This window comes from Cygnus olor, chromosome 2 (assembly GCF_009769625.2).
Source record: "Cygnus olor isolate bCygOlo1 chromosome 2, bCygOlo1.pri.v2, whole genome shotgun sequence".
NCBI lineage: Eukaryota > Metazoa > Chordata > Aves > Anseriformes > Anatidae > Cygnus > Cygnus olor.
In genome coordinates this window covers 22,133,637-22,156,703 of record NC_049170.1, presented here as the reverse complement: position 1 = coordinate 22,156,703, position 23,067 = coordinate 22,133,637, and the positions used below count along the sequence as shown (strand labels likewise).

The 23,067-nt window shown below is 39.4% G+C and overlaps 1 protein-coding gene across 1 annotated transcript in view; it reads right to left on the bottom strand.

Annotated features, from left to right (window-relative positions):
• The window catches only part of CUBN (cubilin), a 143,942-nt gene that overhangs the window by 6,124 nt on the left and 114,751 nt on the right, over positions 1 to 23,067 (bottom strand). Inside the window, exons 56-60 of the mRNA XM_040547129.1 lie at positions 21,385 to 21,541; positions 19,594 to 19,749; positions 13,424 to 13,624; positions 11,187 to 11,316; positions 10,050 to 10,267 (exon numbers count right to left, since the gene is read on the bottom strand). Coding sequence (XP_040403063.1) covers positions 10,050 to 10,267; positions 11,187 to 11,316; positions 13,424 to 13,624; positions 19,594 to 19,749; positions 21,385 to 21,541 — 862 coding nt within the window. The remainder of the gene's footprint in view (positions 1 to 10,049; positions 10,268 to 11,186; positions 11,317 to 13,423; positions 13,625 to 19,593; positions 19,750 to 21,384; positions 21,542 to 23,067) is intronic.

The window sequence follows — 23,067 nt, the reverse complement described above, 5'->3', positions numbered from 1 at the left end:
AGCTTTGTCTGTGCTATAGAATTTTACAGCCCTGTCTCACAGCAGCTATTTTAATTATAAAAGGCTTTCAACACAAACAGATATGAATCTGTTAGGTAGATATGAATCCCAATTAGATAGGTTAGAGCAAACTAAGAAGGGCTCAAGTCTCTTCCTGGATATAAAAGCAGCATCCACTTTGAAAATGTAGCTACAGATTTTTTTAAAAGGGACTGTAAGAAGACAGAGGACAGAAATTAAGTAGAAGAATAGTGGTTAGAGGACATTTTGATGTAATTCCTACATATTAGTAAGAGCACTTGGACAGTAGGGGGCACTGACTTGTTGACTTGGAAAATCTATCTAAAAATTAAGTTCCTTGTTTTTGCGATCCAGCCTCGTTCTGTCAGGATTGAATTTGGCGGCCTAACACTGGGGCCCAGCCTCATATTCAGGAATCTAGCTAAAAGTGACTCATTTCTGGAAGTGTTTTACTTTGCAGGGACTTACAACCCCCCTGAAAAGCAGGCTGCTTCTCATTTGGATACCACATACAGAGCTCAGTCCCAGCCAGAGCACCTTGCTGTGAAAATTTGAACCCTATAATGTTTTCAGTCACACTGAAAGAAATGACTTTCAGATAAAACCAGTTACTAGAAGATCAGAACCCTCTTATTGCATCTAACTACAAACAAACAAAAAATATGGACTATTTGAAGGGATTTTAACAACTTTTTCATTTGTAGTTTCCGGAGGTAGAACTGGGTTAGCAGCCCTGATCAGTTTGTTTAGTTTATGCTTCCTTCCCCAGTTTCTATGGCCACTTTCCTGGCCACTTATTTATCTCAGGAATCCCAATAAAGTACAGCTCATGCTCTTCCTTGTGAGCCTGAGAAAGAGCGTTTGTAAACTGCATGGGGTGAAGTGGTGACTGCAAGCAGCCTGGTCTCTCCCGTGGTGAATCCTTTTGGAAGAATCAGATTATCAGGAGAAGATACAGCAACACGAACACAGCTGGGGAATTTCAGCTCTGCGTGTAAAAATGCCTGTCTGGCTGACGTGTAACTTAACCTCGACCCACTGATATATCTCCAGTCATATAAAACGACACACTACTTAAGCTACAATATTACAAAAGATTCCCCTGGTCTAAAATCAGCATCCAAGTATCAAGATTGCATCAGTAACCACGGGTTAAGAGACAGCCCTATCTTGCAAAATTGCAATGGTTAAAACAGAGTGACTAAGGATAAATGTCATCTTGTTCTACTAACCAAAGCCGGAAAGACTCCACCCTAAAAAGAAGTTTGCTTAAAACCAAAATCTTAATAGCATGAGATTTAAGCTTTTGCTATAGCTAAAAATGAACAGAAGAAACTTACGACAAAGTGAAAAAGTCAGGAATTAATAGACTGCAGTCCACTATTGTGGGCTGTTCTAGCAGTGAAGTCACAGAAATGGAGAAGTGTTAGTGTTAACTCCGATGCGGCTGCAGGAGCTGAGAGCAACAGTGGGGGAAATGTGACCAATAAATCGTGTTCTTACCAATATCCTTAGGAAGGAGCAAAATGTCAGACAGGAGGGTGCCTGGGCCCTAAGAATGCAATTTCATTATATGTTTCTCTGGGTTCACCCTTCTGGATGATTTATTCAGTCTTCCTGAAGCAGTCTTGTTGGAGCCACTTCCTGCTCAGCATTTTGGACATCATCCACTAAGCATGCCATTAAGCATATAATCATTAGGCATAGATCATAGTCTGTCCCTCCAGCATTGCAATATTGAATCTTCAGTGATATATGGGTCAGACCGTCTTACAGAGCTGCCCTTCACCCTTTTCATGGTTAGAGTTGCAAACATGCCAGCCAGAATGTTGCAAAAGGAATCACAGAATTGCCACAGAGCAATGCAACAGGAAAGCTGTCACAGCTGCTGGATTGTCCTTTTTTGGGGTATCAGATGTCTGGACCTTTGCAATGGTGCACTTCACAGCTAGCTGCGCAGCTATAAAGACAGCTCAAACGACAAAAAATACAGATGTGGGTAAGCCAGTGTGTATAGCACATAAACAGGACCTGACAGAGAAACACACTGAAGCCTCATTATAAGAAAATTAACTCTAGTGAGTATAGCCAGTAAAAGCATCAAAGGGGAGATAAATAACTAAAAGTATGATTTACAGTTAATAAAAATGAGGTTTCATCATTAGCATTCACAATGCTTAGCCTGCTCAGCCAGGACTTTCAAATGGTTAGAGGACGGTACCGTTATAAATAATGACTGGACTGAAAGCTGATGAGGTATCACGTAGCCCTGCATCAAGCCAAAAAAAAGAGCAGCCCCTGTTGAAGAATCTGTTATGGTGTTTTTCTTTACTGATCAACTTTACATCTGATTGCAGCCACTACAAGTCACAAAACAGTGAATGTGTACAGATCAGGGGAACACCCACAAGTAAAAGAAGAGCCAGTTACTTAGCAGGAGAAAACTCACTGTAAAAAAAGAAATCCAATTGCACTGCTTTTTAGCTTTTTTTAAAAAAAGAAGCAGCTCATCTTTTTAAAAATCGTCACTGCTTTTGAGTAAGAAGGCCAACCAATAGCTATCCAGCTTGTTGTGATCATCGATGGAATGATATCATTGTTGGCTAACGCAGACAGAAAAACCACAACTGAAATTTAGGCAAAATCTGAGACTGAGAAGTCCATTAATTGGTAGAATAGCCTCTTAGATATTAAAAGCTAAACATGATAAAAATGAGAAATATACCTTATAGAACAACTGTGGGGGGAAGGGTGCAGATGGATGACTGTGTTGTTTCAGTCTCTGGTTTCTTATTTAAAATAAAAATCGTAAGGTCATCATAAATCAGATTGCAATCCTGTCCTCCTCATACACAGCTTGCCAGAGAACACAAATTATCAGAACTAGGGCACACACTGTCATCATTAATTGCTTTTGGAGGGAAGCATTAATGAAACTAAAAGGCTGAGGGACCATTCAGAAAAGAAGGAACTGCAGGTTCCCTATGGCAAATAAAAATAATTACAGCAGAGAGCAAGCACATGTTTCTCTAAGATCTACATCCTCTAGACACAGAACCAAGATGAAGATAGATCTTGGAAGCTGCCTGCCTTTGAAGCACAGTCAGGGGTAAGGTTCATTTGTACAGGTATAGATGCAATGAAACGGAACCTACCGAGCAGTTTTAAGTCTATTGGAAACAGCTAAACCAATGGCATTTCAAAACAAATCGAACTAATTTGCCATCCTTCTCCTTTTACTAAAAGAGCCCCACAGACGTGCACCAGAAGACAGCAAAGTTTGAAGTACCCTCCTCGTTCTGCTTCAACCCCTCTCCCAGGTTTCTGAATCACATCTTATCTCACCTAAAAGGATCCCTGGGAATTCTGGGCTTCTGGCTGATCTGAATTAAAAATCAGAATAAGCAAGGATTAACACTGCCAAGACTAATGCTTCATTCCTGACAGGTTTTATTTCCAATGCAGAGGAATGGCTGGACCACGGCTGCAGTAACTAGCTCATGGCTTGCTCGGATTAGGCCTTCAAACAGTAGGAACTACGTTGGGATGGAGGGAGGAATCGTCTGTCAATCTTCATCTCATGGCTGATACTGAGGGTTGGTAAACCTTTGCGAGCTGAGATTTCGAGGTCAGTTGGTGTGTTTGGCAGCCCCTGTACAGGCACCGTGACTTTGTGTAGGCAGCAGGCCTACAGTGCTGTAGGGCCTCTACTGGCCCTGACAGTGGGGCCAACCCTGACCACAGCGCCTGCAGCAGCTGGGAGAAGATCTGAATGCAGAAGGCTGTTCTCAGCCCTCAGCCTGGCCTCTAAACAGAAGGGCGTTTCCATTGATGTGATGGCATGGCAGTGGTACCAGCTGTGGCACTATGACTGCAAAGCCCACAACTCCTGTTTTTGCAGGATTTCATAAACGCAGTCAAAGTTCATATTCTTAAGTTTTTAGACTTTTTAGCTGATCCCAAATGTAAGTCCAGACATGCTCTGGCCAAACCCACCCTAGTTCTGCAAAACTGTAATATATGTACCATCCCATACATCTCCTTGATGCTTGTCTAGGAGACTAGAGGCAGACAGGCAGTCTGGCCTCAGTCTGATACTTTCTAATACCACATTAACATACTTGTTGGCATCACAGTTGCCCAGGCATTTTGCAGATCTCTCTTACAATGTGAATCAGAAATGTCTCCTCACCCTTTGTTTGTATGCACCGGAGCACAGATTTTCAGCTGAAGAAGTCATTGAGTATATGAACCACTTCTATTTACTTTGCTTTGGGAGAAGAAATGTCACAGACATTAAATACCTGATATTTCTGAGAGGCATATGTAGACAGTCCTTAGCTCAACAGATGTATTTTTTTCAGAGATATTGAAGAGACAGCAAATACTTTCTAAATTTAGTCTGATTTCAAGCTGATGCATACTGATGCATATTTTTTAACATAGATTTGAGCCACAAAATACATTTAGAAATAGTCCAGGAATTGTGACTGTCTTATAAACAGCTATTCTGAGCTTGTTAAGGATGTTGATATTTTTATAGACTATAATAAGATCAAGAGAAGATATTATTAACCAGAACCGAGTCATTATTTTAATATACTAAGCTAATCATAGTTAAGCCATGACAATGTAATGAATCTGAACTGTGAAATATCTGTGTCATATATTTGGTAAAATATTGCGTGAATTAAAAGCCCAAATAAAGTTTTGTGAGAATATTTGTGAATTGCAAGCGATTTGCTTCTCAGCCAGCCCCTCCGCAATGCCAGAGGCCAGACTGGATATCTCGAGATACACCTCTGGAAACCAGTCCTAATGGGCTGTGAAAGCTCTGCCAGGCACTGCTGCTTTTCCAAAGGCATGAGAAAACACGCTGAATTCAGCAACAGCATTCACATGCCACAGTCAAGGACACATTCTTCTAAGATTTATTTTTTTTTGTAGGAGGGAGAAGAATTCCTAATAAACCTGAGAGTCGGCTGTGCAGTGCTTTCCCACCTGACAGGCAATAACTGCTGTTGTCACTACAGGTCACTGGTGCCACCGACAGCAGGTGCCAACGTTATTTACATAGATCGGTGCCATGAATTACTGCTAGTGGTGTAAGTTTAGAGATGACTCACAAAAGAACACCTAACCCCCACCTATGCAGCAAAATGACCAAACCAATATTTTACACCTTTCATTACCCACTCACAACTGGTGTTTTTTTTCAGTGATTCTGAACAACACAAATAAATGACTGGGAACTGTGCATGCTGAGCATTGCCGGAAATCTGCACCTAGAAACTGAACAAAGACTAAGCCAAAATTTCAGTTTGCAAGGTAGAATTGGACTCAGACCTATATTAAGATTTTGGTGTTCTTGTTGATAGAATAAAATAGCATAAAAATGCTATGAAAAATCTCCTAGATCCTTTTTTTAAAGTACACTTTAATTTCACTGCGGGTAAGCATAACAGTGAACCCATTAGTGACAGACACTTAGTGTATTGTATTCCAAACAGGAAACAAGTAATTTAATACACAGCTAATAGAATAAAGGAAGACAGAAACCTCCGGGTAATTTATCAGGTAAGTTACAGAGCACTTTGTCAGGAAGAAAAGCATATAGATTATCACCTTAACTCCATAATATGCATTCTAGGTAAGTCATATAAGTTTCCTATTCATGCATTTTTCTAGTATATGAAATGAGAATTTCTTTTCCCAACTATTTTTCTTCTACAATCTACTGGCTTGTGATATTTGTTTTTTCTGTGTAAAATGATTAATATTCAGAAATACTCATTTGAATAAGAAGGACTGAGGGATCCTTGAGGGAAAAAAAAGGCAAACTGAGGACAATGAGACTAAGAGCAGGCTCCCAGTCTCCCTTTCAGAGGATGGGGTATTTAAGGACTCCTTTGCTTTTTAACCGCCTAATGGTTGCCAAGGGTTTTGGAGGCATTTCTTTTGCCCTAGAGCCTACAACACTAGTTTTCTCATTGTTGTCACCCTATTCTTCTTGCCTGTCTATATCCATCTGTTTTAACTTGTCTTGTGTTTAAATCATAAGCTCTTTCTGACAGCAAATTGTTGCTTTATTCTGTCCATGCAGTGCCTAGTGCAGCAGGATCATGGCCCATGAGCTCATAAGCCCCAAGGTAATGCAAACAAGTGGTGACATTGGTAGTTAATACAGTACACCGTACTGCTTTTTCACAAAATTTAAATGTGAACTTTTCCTGCATGCTCCCAAGAGAGAGCATAAAGAGGGGGAGGGGGAGGAGCTGGCTAGAGCTTGAAGTCAAGCAGGATTTAGGGCTGCAGAGAAAAAGCAGGCAATCTTCCTGACCTTCTCCACCCACCTTCCCCAGCAGTCCCAGCTCCGTTTTCCTTTTGCCTGTGTGAAGAAAGCTCAGGAAGAGCTTTCTGACCCAGCCCACTTATCTAACCATGTCTAACACCTTGCTTCTTGAAAATTCCTGTGGCTTCCTCAAACAGCCTCAGTGAGCAGACCTGCCTTTCAGAAACCCCTTAGACCATTCTCTGATGGCTTAGAATGTGATATATTTTCATTACTGAGACAATGGGGCTATGTACACAAGCACGGAGAGCTGCCAAGCTGAAACGATGTGCTGTTAATAAGGCCACAGATACATCTCCCGAAAGGGGGTTGCTGACTCTTTAAAAATAAGAAGAAAAAAAAAAATCCTTATATGTCTTCTCGGCCTTGGTATCATAAGCCTTGGAGGGATCACCAATTGGGGTGAGAGGGTCACCCTCCTGCTGGATGGGACTTGGCAGAAGCTCTATTTATCACCAAAGCACAAAGTCCCTGCTGCCACGGCACGTGTGGCAGAGGTATGTGCAGGCTCTGACCCTGACAGCCAAGGTCAGCTGAAAAGATCAGGTCTCCCCCTAGAGCTGGAGAAATAATCAGAATAATCAGGAGATCTTTGGCCAAGTCACAAGCTCCGTACATGCAGACCTTGTCCTTTGGGGAGAGATCTTAGCTCTTCTTCCTTCACAGAGACATTTCATGTAACCAAATGCCTTAAGCTGGTATTGATTTATCTCTTCTTATCCTTTTATTGATTGCCTGGAGGAGCACACGCTCACGGTAGAAAGGAGGTATAATTCTCCTTTTACAGACTGTAAACAAAGGCAGAAAAAAGGTCAGTGGTAAGAGAAGGAGTCTTTCCTTCCACAAATCTAACACTGGCAGCAGGCTGGGATCCTCTAGTCAGCCCAGTTCACCAGCTCAGCCAGAGAGCACGTCCAGTGATTCAAGAGGTGAGGCTGGTAAGCATCTGAACTTAGCAGCAGGGAAGGTGAAATCTACGATTCTATGATTACAGAACTTCAGAGTTGCACCGAGGGCCATATAGTCCCAGCGTGAAATGCCCCATGTCACAGAGTCACTTATGGCAAAGAATGCTGGTTGTGCAACGTGCATTCCGCAATACATTGCACAGCATATGGAGTGGCATGGTGAAAGTATATTGGTATGAAAAGACATTTGAGAGAAAAGGTGATATGCTGCCACACAGCCAAATTAATACTATTTCATACTTTCTGTTAGTTTCCCTTTTCTGACTAGTGGGGGGCCTTCAATATTCTAGTGGGTGCAGGATCAGTGGTGCAAACATACTGCTTTAATTAAAGCCGAGATTTTTTTTCTACACAAATGTCAGGGTTTAACTCTTTGAATGCCTGGTTACTGTAGGTCTTGTTAGGATTCTTTGAGTTTCTTGTTTCATCTTCTGTCTTTCCTCCCACTGCAATGGCTTTCAGACTGACTCCCCAGTAGTAAAATTTGCAAGAGATGAACACTGCTTAGCCCTGGATTTTGGCAGTACCCTTGAGAGAAGCCTGATCACAAAAAAAAACTGGAAGAGCTTGTGAAGAAAGGAAATAGTTCGGTTTGCTACAAATGGGTTTGCTGTTTCTGCTTGCATCTTTCCAATACATAATCAGGGTCACTCACAACATTAAGCAGAGTGCAATAATTACGTTATCCTGTTGTGCTTCCCTAGGGTAACTGCAGAATAATGTGCTCATTGTCATCCAAGAGAGAATGAGGCTTGTTTTCTCTCTGCAGATACCATCTTCCTTATCCAAGAGATTTATCATTATTAATTGTCATCTGATTGCATTTGTACTCTGACAAAACCACATGGGTTTTATCTTTTGACAGAGATGAGGGAGTTTCTCTAAAGCAGCATTTAGAACAACAGGCTCTTCGATCTTCATGGTTTTATTTGCTTTCATTTGAAGCAGAATCTCAGACCTCATATTACAAAGATGTGCCACAAATTTTCCTGGCTCTATTCCTCAGACAAGTCAAACTGCACATTTTTATAGGACTGTGACTCATTTTTTTCCTATTATAATATACTTTTCTTCTTTTTGGCCACCCCATACTAGCATGGGACTGCCAGGATCTTTCCTACAGGCTGTGTGGTTTAGTCCCTGTGGCTTGCTTCCCACAGAGGAGAAGAGACCTAACATTAAGTACCTCATCACCAAGGACTCTTCGTCACACAACCCACATCTCCACATGGCCATTTTTTTCCAGTTTGCAACTTCATTGCTCCTGAGTAAGTCTTGCAACATCACAACCTCCCTTTCCTTGTGAGCCTGCAAAAATTAGACTGGTAGGTATCAGAGGTTAATAATAAAAGTCTTCTCCTCACTCTGGCAAATAATCAGGAATGGTATTGATTTGGACAGCTTGGCTTGTGTTCTGTTGTGTGCTTAAGCAGAATCTCTGGCAAGTAATACAAATAAATCAGCAGTCAGTGGCTAAAAAAAAATTGACAACGTGCCAACAGGAAGAGCAAGAGCTTAGGGAGTTCCTTATGATGTCACCCTGGAAGCACAAAGCCAGGCTGTGGAGACAACTGATACCTAACGGTTTATAGACAGCAACACTGTGAGGCAACATTATGTTACTTGAAATAAGAGTCCACAAGAGTGGTCTGAAAGATTATTGTAGCAACTTCTTTGAGTCAAGCAAAAGAAGAGTTAATAATAGTAACAACCATGAAGTTCTGTGGGAATATTTTTTTTGGCAAAGACTGTAGAACCAGTTATTTTCCTTATCTGTAAATACTTTCTCAGACTGTATCAAATGAGAAAGTTGCTGGCGAGGGGTTGGGAGGGGATTCAATGACTCAGCAGAAGACTATGTTTGTCCTGCTACAAAGGCCTTTCATTCTGAGCTGTCTGAGTGCCAGCTTTTTAAACCAGACAATTACCTCTTTCTAAATCACAAAAACATTGAGTTAATTACACAAGAAACTAGAAGTGATGACATGAAATCAATTTACATGTAATAAAAATTTGTTGCTTATCATCCTTAAACAATTCAGATGTTATAAGAAGGTAAAAAAATCCTTTCAAAATTTGATCTTAAGAATAGACCACTAGGCTTAAACCTTTTATAGAGAAATAATCAACCTTTGCCTCTCACTCTTGTGTCCATTCAAAACATTTAACATCCGTGCCTTCTCACTATGATCCCATTTATTTGGGGGCCAGCTAACCTGATAGATCTCCCAAATCAGCAGAGATCAGCACAGTGGTGCCTGGGGGGAACCCCAATCTTAACTAATCTTAACTGTTTAATTATTAAAAAGTTGCGAGATGAACTTCAAGGAAATGGAAATGAAGGATAGATGGAAAGGAGGCATTTTTAGCACACAACCAACCTTTCAACATTGAAGAATGAGAGTTCTCAAGTATTGCCAGATTTTCACCAAAAGAGATAACTTTGGGTGCTGTTAAGCCTTCAGTCACCCAAGAAATGTATGTGCCTTCAAAGAGGCAAGAAAAAGTTACCAAAAAGTAAAATTAATCAGTTCACAACCAAGGCTGGAATGCAGGGGATCCCATAGTGTTCGTCTTTACTCAGAAACATTTTCTGCTTCCAGCACCCTTAGTGAGTGAGACCATTGCAGCTGAAAGGTGCTGAAAGCAACCAAAGGAAATTACTTACCAGCAGACTGCTGGGGTTATGAGTCTGATAATATTCTTACCTAAGGTCTCCCTGAACGATGCTTTCCATCCCCTGCCCAATCCAGAGAAGTCCGTATTAAACACCAGGAACAATTCGTTAGTGGAGCTCTTAATATTCGGAGGCAGTTCTGACCCACAGAATTTCCCAAGAAGAGGAGCATGGGTGTCTGAGCCGTCATATACAGCCACGTAATCTTTGTAGCAGGAGGGAGATATTTCAAGCTGGAAGCTGTTGAATCTGTAAAGTACACTTGGAGCATTAGATATCACACTTTCATTTCTATTCCTGTGCTATGTGTTTTTAGGGCTTAAGGAAAGCACAAGTAATAGCAATGGTCAAAGCCATACATAAGCAGGTACCACAAGACATTGCTCTTCAGAAAACAAGCGAGCAGAACTGTTAAATGCATGGCAAAACACTCCAGCCAACCAGCCTCAAAGAAATAATCACCTTCACCCACTGGGCCTCTTCAAGGCAAGCTGTTAGCGCACCTTGGCTTTTTGTGAAGAAGCAGATCTCCCCTGTGCAAATATACCCTCTGTCACTTCTGCAGATTGCTTACCCTGCAATTTCCCTGAGCATGAGAAAGGCATGTAAAATGAAGGCTCAGAGTGCAGGCCAGCTGGGTCTACTGCTTAGTTGTCTCTGAATTCACGGTCAGCATATATCTGGCAGCAGAATGCACCTATCGTTTAATTTCTCAGTAGCAACATTTTGTGGCAGCCCATCTCTGTTTTAGGCAGGACAGCACACTCTCAGAAGTATACTTTTTCTGGTTGGGTATTATTACTGGGGCTGTGAGTACCAGCCTTCTAATAGAATTAATTTTTTTTCATATATAAACTCATCACAGGCTCATAACTGCTAAAGGCTGACAGAATTTAACTAAGCACGAGCTGTATTTTTACAATTTCTCAATCCCCTTGCTAACCAAAGTGAGAAGGTACAGTTATGATGATGCTTTGCACATAACAAATTACAGAGAAAGATGTAAGGGATCCTGATAAAGGTGGCTTCAGCGGCCATTTCTTATTTTAGTTCATCTTTCTCCTTAGAAAAAAAAAGACAGAGAGAAAATTGTCAATAATTACTGGTTTTAATTGAAATCAGAGACCACCCTGTCCCATCGATGCCAAGCTAAATTCTGGTTACATACTTGAGGGCCACTGCTTTGCCGTTTCCAACTGTGATGTAGTATGAGCAGTTCATGTTGTTGTGATAATCTAGAACTGAATGGGCTGGGCTGCTGATAACACCAACAGAGCCATTGAAAGTGCCACCGCAAGCTGTAGGGGAAACAGGAAAAAGCGATCAGTGTCTGAATACCAGCTTGGTCCTAATTTTCATAGTTCTTGCAGGAGCTTCTGTTAGTCCTCTTTTAGCCATAAGCAAGGAAAAGCCTTTGACAAATTAGGGGCGGTCTTTGCTGTCATGCCTAAAAATGTGAAATGCAGAGATATCTATCAAGTCATGCTCTTCAGCAGAAGACTAGAGTCAGTATCAAAGTTACAGGTAACTGTTAGTCCATACTAAATAGCAATGACTATGTTTGAGCAGTTGAGGACTGAGTCCGACTTCAAGTGTGCTGCAGTAGGACCAGGGAGCAGTGGGTTGGGGAGGTGCCCAAAGAAGCAGGGTAAATCAGGTATGTGTGGAGGAGCTCTGCATCCATTCTAGCTTCTGAAGAAAAACGTGGCTGATATACGGTCAAAGAAAATCCCTCATTCAAATCCTGGCCCCATGGAAGCTTCTGAAGTGTTGGCACTGACACAGAAGCAGCCACAATTGCACACGATGCTTTACCCCTGCCTTTTCTGGAATAATTGTAGGCGGTCTCATTATCCTTCCACCTCCCTGCAGGGCTGGGGTGTCACCATACCATCTGTTCTGTGCAGAAGGGCAGAGAGGAGTCCCCAGGTGTCACTAAACCTGGAGACTGTTCCCCACCTCGCCTTGTGCTGGGGCTCGCCAGCTGCATGCCTGCTGTCTGCCTGCAGAACAAGTCAAACTCTGCAGCTGTGAACTGAGGGCACTGCTTGGCTTCTCGGGGTTTCACACCATGGATGCTGATGAGGCCAGGATGTGGGATAATGTTTGTTCCCAGCTTCAGTGCTTGAGGGAACAAAAACCAATATAAAACCAACTCTAATCTCCATTGTTAGCTTCAGCCTTTATTTTATAATCTTAACTTGGAAAAATAAAATAAAATAAAAAAGGCTTCCCTGCATCCTGTTGATAAATAGCTCAAAGCCACACACACAGCTTTTCATGTTTAAAGGACATGCCATTGCCCAGGCCACCATCTTAACAAAGGCGGTCCCATACAGGGTGCTGCTGGATACGGAGCCCCTGGTTCCTCGGCCGCACTCTGGCTGGCAGCCTGCAGCATTGGCAGATAAAGGACAGGAGCCGGGAGGATAAAGTATCAGCATTATTCTACACTAGGAGGGGGAAGCCTTTTCCATTTTTTTTCCCCAGCAAACAATACAACCAGAGGGAAGAGGAATGTTAATTGCCAGAATCTGCTTTGTATACAGCAACAAGCTAATAAGGCTGCAGTCATATTTCTCAAATGTCAGAAGTCACAAGTCAGATAGCAGCAACTGACTTTAGTGTGCTATGAAGGTCTTTTTCTGTGAATAACAGCACATTGTCATCTTTCACTGCCATTCTCTCTCTCTTAGCTATATCAGGCCCTTCATTTTGTATAAAGTATTTAACCTTATGGTTTTTGTTGTGGCTTTAAACATGAGGAACATATTAAGGGAAATACCACAGTTAAGAGCTCATCCTTTTCTCTGCAGTTAGAAAATGAAATGACTTTCAAAAATCAAAGTAGTGTCTCTTCAAATTAAACCTAGAAAACGTTGCTAATTGTTTTGAAAATAAATTTAAGCTCTTGTGATATTTATATTTGTGCAGATGTAAATACTAAACTCAGTTGGATTTTTTTTTCTAATACACATTTGTTTAAAAAAAAGGAGATCTCGTGAAAGACAAGAAGCTTTGGTTAAAAATATCTTCAGAAAGAAAAAATGTATCTAAATAGCAATTATTATTTACATTAATAACTGGCATTGTAACGGGATCATCAAGTGGGGGCATATAGATGGCTCAATTTAGAGATCCTTTTCTGGTTTCCACATTGTATAATATAGTTTTAGCAGAACTGAGAATCAAGTCAGCCTCCTGTATGCTATAGAATATTTTAAATGAACTTCACATTAACTCTCCTTGAATGTTACTAAATTAAAAAAAAAAAAAAGAGAGAGAGAGAGAGAAAACTGCCCAAATGGTTCATATTCCTTTTCATAAGGTACAATGTTTTCTACACTGAACCATCATCCAGCCTGAATAGCTCCACCAACCAAGCACAGGGCACTGGCTACTTACCAATTGTTCTGTATCTTGCCTGGAATCCAAAGCCTGTAATGTGTGAGTCGGTGTAGAAGTTGAGCAGCATAGGTCCAAAGACGCTGACTGTGTCAGGGAGCTCATTACCACAGAGCGTGATGACAGGGTGTGCAGTAACCCTGGTCCCGCTGAAGATGCTTACTCCATCATAAAGACAAATTCTGCTCAAGAGTGCTGGGACTGCATGGATACATAATACAGAAGTATTAGCAACATATTTTTCTTGTGACTTATTGAGCTGCAAGTACACAGGCCTCACACAGGATAAGAATTAAATTTTATATTACTTTCCATTCCAGGATCTCAAGATCTCATTTGCTTTCTGAGAAAGCAAATGCCTTATTTTAAGATGCAGAAAAACTGAGGGAGAATAAGGCAAAGAGACCTTGTCTATAAAGCTTTGGATTGGTCTCATTCAACACACCCTGGGAGTTTTCTTACTTTTTGCTTCAACATTTACAAGCATAATGGAAGCTGGGTTGTCACGTGTTTATCGAAGTAAAGTTGTCATGTTTAGTGATCTGTTAGCAGCAATGGGGCTTTTTAACTGCAAAGGATTAATCAGGAATTATCTAAATTTATCAGGAGACACTGTGCCTACTGGTGCAGAGGAGTGATTTCTGCAGATTGTCCAAGCGCTGTAGAAAACAGGGTGACTTCTATTGAACAAGAAGACAGAAAGGAATGGAGCGATCATTCTGTTTCACAGTAATGACAGAGTAATGCAAGCAGCAAGATGTATTGTAGATGGTCTCTGGAATTTTAATTTAAAAATTCTTTCTGCTCTCAATGAAGACCATGTATTCTAACGTGCTTTAAAATTATGCCAAAAGTGTTATATGGCACTAGTCTGTCTCTGATTAGAGTTACTAAGATAAAAACAACCAGCTGTATCAGAAAGCTGATTATATCATTAATTACAAAGTAAGTAAAAATGTTCTCCATATCCTGCCCTACTATGAGAACACTTGATAATGTGATATAATTAAAAACATAATCAATTTTAAAATATGAAGAAATGTAAAAAAATGAAACAGAGACAAGCAGAATTTAAGAACGGGAAAGATTTGAGAAAGCAACTCAGATCTCTTTCTGAAAATATTTTGGAGAAAGGCATGATGAGAAATGGATTTCTCAGCAAAGCAAAGGTCCATAATACCCAACACAAGTTATTTTAAGTTGCTGCACTGGAAAGAATAAGACGGTTGACACAGGACTGTAGGCAAAAGGCTTAATTTCTGGCTTTGAATCGTCCTTGTTTGGGTCAATATCACTTATGACCTCTGAATCCTGGTGGGCAGGATAATTGTTTGATCTCTATCCTGTTCTCTATACTCTTGCTCACACTTTTCCTTAATTTCTTATCATACTAAAATGCATTATTCTGTAAATTCCCCACCCTCAGGTTCCTTTATCCTATCTCCTCATGTCATACTCCCAGCCTCTGAACATACTCAGCACATCAGCAGCAATACTTCTCTGTGGTTCATTTCCTCTAATTCTATCTTAGATAATTTCTAGACCAATGTCTGCCCCTTGCACTACAATGGAGCTGTTTTCATGAGTCTCCAGAGATCTTTTCTTAGCCAGATGTCAGACCCACATCCTCTTTGAGCTGACAGGCATTTTCCGCATAGCCAGCTCTGTTCTTCTTCATAAACCTTGCCTATTAAGAGTTTTTGCTCATCCTTCTGGTATTACTGTATTCTCTTTTCTAATACATCCATGAAAATTCAATGAGGCATCTCCTCTCCTGTTGTCCTCTCTTTATCTCCACATTAGCTCTGTATAATCTCATTTACAAGGGCAGATAAAACTACTGGTTCTATGTTTATAACCACATAGGTCTTCTTCCCTCCTCCAGGCCTCTTTCTGTTCATACTATTTTTTTTATTTTACTTTTGTCTCTGAACAGAACCTCCAATAGGAGAGCTTTTTTTTCTCTCCTCGACTTCTGTGGCATTTTCTTTCTGGACAGCCTCATCATTTTGCCTGGCCTGATTAGATCCACATGTATGATTTGGATCTCTCTTGGTCTTCACATTCAGGTTAGATGTAAATATTGTCAAGATATTCATCCAGTTATTATCGTAAAGATACACTCTTTCCTATCCTCCTGCATGCCTGTGGCTCTCACCCAGGAAACAGTGATTTTCCAGCATGGCTACTGTACCATTTGCTCACTAGCCTTGACAATATTTTTTCCAAATACTACTGCAGAGATCAATTACTTGGCCTGATGTTGTGAATATGTCCCTCTCTCTTTAAATTTCTGCACTTATTTGCATTCAAGGCCTTTTTATTGTCTATCTCCTCTCTATTTATCATCTCTTGGTACATCTCAGCACTGATACATTGACTCCTGCATTCAAAGGTCACATGATAACAGCTTCAGTTGTCCTTACATTTTGAAATATGACTTTGTGTTCTCTCCTTTCCATTTAGCAGGAATTTATTAGTAAAATGTTCAGACCAGTTTCATTATTCTGCAAAAAATAATTTCTTTGATATGATACCAGCAATAAGACCTTGACCGCGTTTAGGCGCCTGACTTTCTGATCACTAAAAACAATGTCTTCTTCCCATTTTTCTGTCTATAGTCATAGATTCTGTTTCATTTTGCATTGGAGCAGAACCCTTCTTTCTATTTAATGTTCACAAAACTTAAAATAATGAGGTTTTGGTTGACAACTATAGCATCTGGGATTTATGGTAATAGAAATATTAATTACTGATGTAGGAGAATCATTAAGATAGATGTATACTCCTATGCAATATATTAACCACCTACATAGCACAAGATGCAATTTTGAAAGCAAGGAATTACATGTCTTTTATCTATGTCTTTCATATATATATATATATATTATATACATATCTTTCAAAATAATCTATTGCAAAATGTCTATTTTCAGAATTGCCTAGTAACACCTCAGAAAGCAGATACAGGTGACTCCACAATGAAGCTGTGACCATATCTAGATTGCAAAATTACATTTGCTTTTTTAAAAAAAAAAAAAAACAAACAAAAAAGTTATTAAAACATTTTTTCAGGTTGACGTGGTATCAACACAATGCTGTTGCTTTGCATGGACAGAGAGTAAATACTACAGAATCCTAAAAGCAGATATTGGAGGAGGCCCACATCCATTTCCCCTAATTTTCCAACGTTTGGAACTCAGACTTTGTTGGATCTTGTACCAGAAGAATATCACAGCCATTTAATAATACACTACCTATCCTGGAGCTACATTTGTAGGGAATTTCATCTGAACAATGACTACAAACAACAGAAGGATGTGATTAATTATTTCCTAGATATGACTAAATATAGATAAAGTTTTATGACTAATTCTAATGTTAGATTTGCGTAGACCTTTGATCCAAGGAGTAAGGACAGATATACAACAATGTTGATCACTGTCGCAAAAATGAGACTGAGAAAACAAATGCACTTCCACCTGTTTGGTTCTTTGTAAAATAACACAACAATGTCAGACATTCAGAAGCAAAGAGCAACCTGTGCAGCTTCACAAACTAGGCAAATTAAGAGAGATGTTCTGTAACCATGTCATTTGGTGCAGGAAAAGACATTTTTCAGGCTGCAAGGAAATCACAGAGATTAAGTCAAACTCATTTCACAGGGTTAATCTTGCCTATGTTTTGCTGACTAAATCTTAACTGTCATGTGTGAGCTACTGTTTATGGCTTCCTGTAATAGTCAACAGGTAAAGAGGGGCCTTCGGAAGGCAGTTCAATCCACCTGTACAACACATTTGTCCTTGAGTTTAAAGCACTATCTTTTGCACTTCACTACAGGAGAAGATAAATCTAGGTGATAAATCTAAAATAGATGCCTATTTTCGGGACATCGATGTCAGACAAAAATAAATTTCCTACCTACCAGGAAGCAGACAATTTAGATTAAATTTTGATCACAAAATCAACAAATACGGTTTCCTCCACTTTGCTCTTGCTCTGAGTTTTTCCTTGCTATATTTAGTGCTTAATACGTATTCATATTAGGTACAACGCATGTCATGTTCATTTTGGTCCCAGATACTTACATAGTATCACTACTGTGGTTAGCAGCATCATTTGGAGTTGTCCTTTATAATCAGAACAGGCATCTCACCATAACTGAAAACATAACTACCATACAGCAGAAATCTGTGACTAACCGTGAAGTCATTCAACCGTGTAGCAATGTGTCACTGCGCTACAGCCAATTACTTTCTGCCTTCTAACTTTCTGGAAATGATATCTCAACCAGTTAAGTCAATGAGATATGTATGCCTTATAGGCATTATTTTAGATACTTCATTTCATTACTAAACAACCATGAAAAAAACAATTGGATTTCTTTTCAGAGGTCAAATAGGTAGTAAATTCTGTTAATTGGAAATGTAGCTAAACTTTAAAAAACCCAATCCAGAACATCTGTACTAGTATGGTGAAGATTTTAAAGGCCACACTCAGCCACAATCTAAGCAGGTGCAACGCTTCCTTGCATATAGAATAACTGGAAATGGTTTTAACAGATGCTGTCAAATATTGTCCTGCCTTTGCAAAAGAACTAAGGGAGTTCATGCTGAAAACCCTGAGGCACATGCGCTAAACAGATTCAGTGAGACTGATGAATAGAATACATTTTCACTTCTGCATGATAGTTTGCAAGATGTTGGTTTCAATATTTTTTCCCATTTAAACCCATGCAATTTCTCTTTGTTATGGGGCTATATTTAAAGACTTTCTGAAAGATTAATAACTACTGGAAAATGTCATATTTCCTCTTTATAACCAGCTATCCTTTAGCTGATAACCAATGGCACTAACGACTTCTGTTTTGTGTAGCCTACAGAAGCCAATAACAATAAAGGGGCAAACCTCCCTACAAGAAATAGAATACCTTTAATATTTTTTAGGTCTATGTTTATTATCATGTCTGTATCACTTGCCTGTTTGGTTTAACCTTTTTACTAATGAAAGCTTCAGTCCATTTATAAATTAACTGCATGTACAGACAGAATACAGATTAGTAATTTAATAATACAGATGTCAAAATAAGCATCATCTGATTCAACCTAATGTTTTAGTGTGTCTGCTGAATAATAATGTCTTCTATATGAATAAATTATGTAATTTTGTGGATTACATTTCAAGTTGTTGGGTTTTTTTAAATCTTAAAGTAGCAGTTTGTACTGGGAGATGAACAAAATGCTTCAGATAATATCGTAATATAATGAAATCTTTTTCTAAAACCTAAATTAAGTTTGGGCTACAATACCTTTGAATTCAAAACAGTTCAAAAACTTAACATGAAAATAAAGAAAACCTATTTCTTTGTGATTTGATCTGAGGAAAAAAATCAAATTATGCATCCCAGCTCAGTAACAAATTACTCAAAAATCTTTTTGTCAAGGTGACTTCAAGGGAACCAAATTAAGAGAGCCTCAAAATATATGATGCCATCCAAATAGTATGGACATACTGATTCCTTTTTTATTTTAATGACATCTCCATCCATGAAAATTTGACCCTGTCAAAGTCAGGAAAGTTTAACCATCTGCACCAATAAGGCCAGATATTGTATCTATTATTTATTGGCTAAATGGTACCAACATTGAAAATCTCAAGAGGGAATTTTGTTCATGGTAAAGTACAGGGTGACAACTTTTACAGTTTTTTAGACACTGTAGTCTTTCACCTAATTTCACTTTCAGATGTTTTTGCATTCTTGTATAACACCCAAGTGTATTTATATCCATTTTATCAGTTAGGGAAACAGAGACACTGAAAAGCAAAACTGGCCTAAGATCAAAAAGATTATAACAATCAATAGTTAAAAAAAAAGACAGGAACAAACATACAAATTGGCCACAGTCCTTCCTATACTCCAACCATCTGGCAAATTCCCAGCTTCATTACTGCAGGATGCTCAACAAGTGAGATACTCTATCTTCATTCTTCTGGAGGCCTTCACTGACACAAAACTGACCCCATGCACACTCTCTCTGCAGATGTTTGCCAGCAAACAGTTTTTAGAATGGACCAGCAAATTAAACCATCAACCATTTTCCATGACAGAAGACTTAAATGTTTTCAAGTAGGAAGTTACATTCATGGCACATACTGAAATTACGAAGAACCAGTTACCTTCCAAGTGGAAGTCTCAAACTCTAGGATCACCAGTGACTGTGGTCCCTGATCTATGATGTAACTGCAGTTCAAGTTGTTGTCATACTGACCAGGGTAGTTAGGAGAGACAATACGACCTTCAGGGCTGGTGAAATTTCTTCCGCATCCTGCAAACAGAAATAAATAAGACATCGTTAAAATCCAGGCGATAAGCTCATTTCCGTTTGCAGTGTCAAACCCAATAATGTATGCAAGGACCTCATCTTAATGGATGATTCAGATGATCTGAGCCAGGGAGAGTAATACAGATCACGATGGCAAAAGTAGGTCTTACACAAGCATATAGTAGTGGTTTTGGGAAACACAGGGCCTTCCTGCTCACAGCACTTTCAGCTTCACATAGCATTTTTGCGGGTCATGAATAAGACCAGACCATAGCCCCTCAGCCAACTCACCAGAAGGACACAGCACTGCTGTTCTTACGGGTTTGGAAGCTGCACATTTCACAGGCCCTGGGTACACTCAAATGTAGCTTAACTGGCTGTGGGTGAGAGCACACATCAGCAATGTTGTCTCATTTGAAACTGCCTGTGTTAGCCCAAGTGATAGTATTGTTGCTTCAGGGCTGATGGCCAGAAGGATCCAGCCAGTAGCAGGGCCATCTCTGGGCTGTTTTGCTGTACACAGAGACAGGCCAGGTTTGCCGCCTAGAACTACTCAAGCACACCATGCTGTTCATTTTCATGGAGCTCACTCTGATCCAAACAACTTTTACAACATGTCACCAGGGGTTTCTCTTTATTTTAAGCCTATGGTTTTATTTTACTAAGAATTATTATTATTATTTTTATTATTATTATTATATTAAATCTGTAGCTACAGGCTTAAAATAAAAGAGCACAGTATGCAGTAAAATATTGGTGTAAGTTTAGAAACAGGCCTATGAAGCCTGTGATTGACTCCACTAGGAGGTTGCACTTCATTGTTAGTTGTTACTGACAATGTTAGTGTAGACATTATAAAAACAAAAGCCATTTCAGTTCAGGAGTCTGTATACTTCCATAGTGTCTTCCATTAAGAATTTAATTTCTCATTGTTTTAATCTGAATCAAGCAAAAAGAAAATGTTTCCCTTTGGCAGCATCCTAAAAAAAAAAAAACAAAAAAAAAACCAAAAAAAACAACTTAACAGCCAGTGGCAATTGAGTATTACCTCCTACACTTCCAGTGGGTATGACCCTCACAAAGGACAAGCCATGGTGAAAGTAATGAGAGGCCCACCCAAGAAATGCCACTTGAACTATGTGAAATGCAAATACAACAAAGCAAAGCAAAAGTTTTGAACAGATGTTGAGAAGTCATCTCTCTTTCCGAGAACAGTTTATGTGAAGAGCATGGGCTACACCATACACAGGAGAAATTACCATAGTGTGCTTTGAAAAGAAGACTAGAGATAAATTTCTAGATGGAGACCAGATCCTTTTTCCTTTTTAAAGAAGATTATGGCTTTTGCTTCCAAGTACTTCCATTAAAGAGAAAAAAAATCTTACCACTTAAAGCCTATTTATTTCTCTTCAGCACACTGAAAAGGCAAAGATGGCTAAGAATAACTACGAAGTTAGAGCAGCATGGAGGATTTTCAGTGAATCCCAAAACTGGGGCACACAGTGCTGCTGTTGTGTTCAGTAAGGGAATTCTTGTGTTCAAAACCTGGGCAGAGGCTTCAGCACCTTGTTGGACTGAGGTCTGACTTGCTCATACAGACCAAACTAATCCGAAAATGGAAGATTTTATACCACTTACTGCTTATGAAAGATGCAGAGAAACCACGCCCGGGAGCATCCTGAGATTGAAAAACTGTAGTTATCACATTGCTTGGAGCAACAACAGGAGCAGGAGCTGAACTTCCACATCCTGTGGTTAACAAAGCTTCTTCTTCTTCATCATTTCCTCTCCACACCTGACAAGGCCAGATTGGAAATGGTTTAGTGCTTTCAAAGCCCATGTAGTCTGTGGGACTAAGAACCAATTACCATGAATTCCATATATAGTTAGTTGTTCTTCCAATAGACTTAAGGTCTCTTTCATCTCTCACCGAAACTTAGTTGTCTACACTGGAGCTATTCACTCTTTGTTCACTTTACAGTCAGTGGAGACAAAAAGACTTCTCCAAGGAGTGAAACATAGAATAATTTGGGCTCCCAGGGATCCCTGAAGGGCATCTGGATGCCACTTGCTCCAACCGTTGCTGAGAGCAGGGCCAACTTAGATCAAGTCCCAGGAACTAGAGAAAAATATTTTATGCACGTCATTACCTACCTCCATTTTGTCTCTGCTATCTCCACACTCTGAGTATGAATATCAGTATAAACAATGAATTATGCAATCCTTGTGCTATTCATAAGTCAATAAAACACAAAGGTAATGTAGAAGCACCAGAAGATCTGGATCCTTATCCTTAATATCTAGTGTTGCTAGTCAAAAATGATTCCAGGTTTTATTATGTTGGATTCACTTGTTCAGTGACAAGTATCAAATGATGGAAAAGGTTAAAAATTAAGTATTCACAAAAATTTATAAAAAGTTATTATTTTTAAAAAATATTACTTCAACTGTATCAATAGCCAATTTCAGTTCAATCAAACTGTGCTTTCAAGAAGCACATGCATGTTTAAGTAGTCGTTCAAGTGAAACCCACTTCACATAATTATTTAAACATGTACTTGAGGTTCACAATTTAAGCACTGAATTTTGTCACGCACATAAAATGAAGCACAGGCATAAATGTTTGATGTTTGAGTGCTTAAATCATTTCCTGAATCAGGATGTTTATTGCCAAGGATTTGAAACTTACGCTTTAAGAAAAAAAGCATAAGGGATTTACTGTAATAATAAATTTATTTTTCATCAATGTGTTTAAATGGTTTTTGATTGTCTTGTATACCAAAAATACATGAAAAATAAATAATATTTCATTTTTAAGTTAACGTGTTTGAAATAAGTCTGACTGGAACTAAAACAACCATATGAAATTCTGATTGCTCTAAGAGATCATCCTATAGAAAGGGTTAGCCAAGGGTTAGTCTGTAAGTGTAAGCATATGAATACCCTCATTCATCTGGCCAGGTGTGAGAGGCAACGGATGCTCACAGGATTAATACGAACAGTCCATGGCCTGTTCAAGATTTGCAAAGTCACTATTGATTGGGATTTCTCTTTTTCAGTTGCTCAGCTTGGAGTGAATATGAGAAACTTACCCCTGTTCAGCACTTTTGCATATCCAGACACCTTCATACATCTCAAATGGGACATTCAGAAATGGAGGTGAACATCACCAAAAATTGCAGGTTTGTCTCTAAGCACAAAATCTCCAATTGATATAGTTTTGCCCACACTATTTAGGACAGTTCAGAAATGTGAATTTAAAGCACCTTTATTGGGTAATATTAAGACTTTTATACTACCAAAACTTTATTGTAATATATT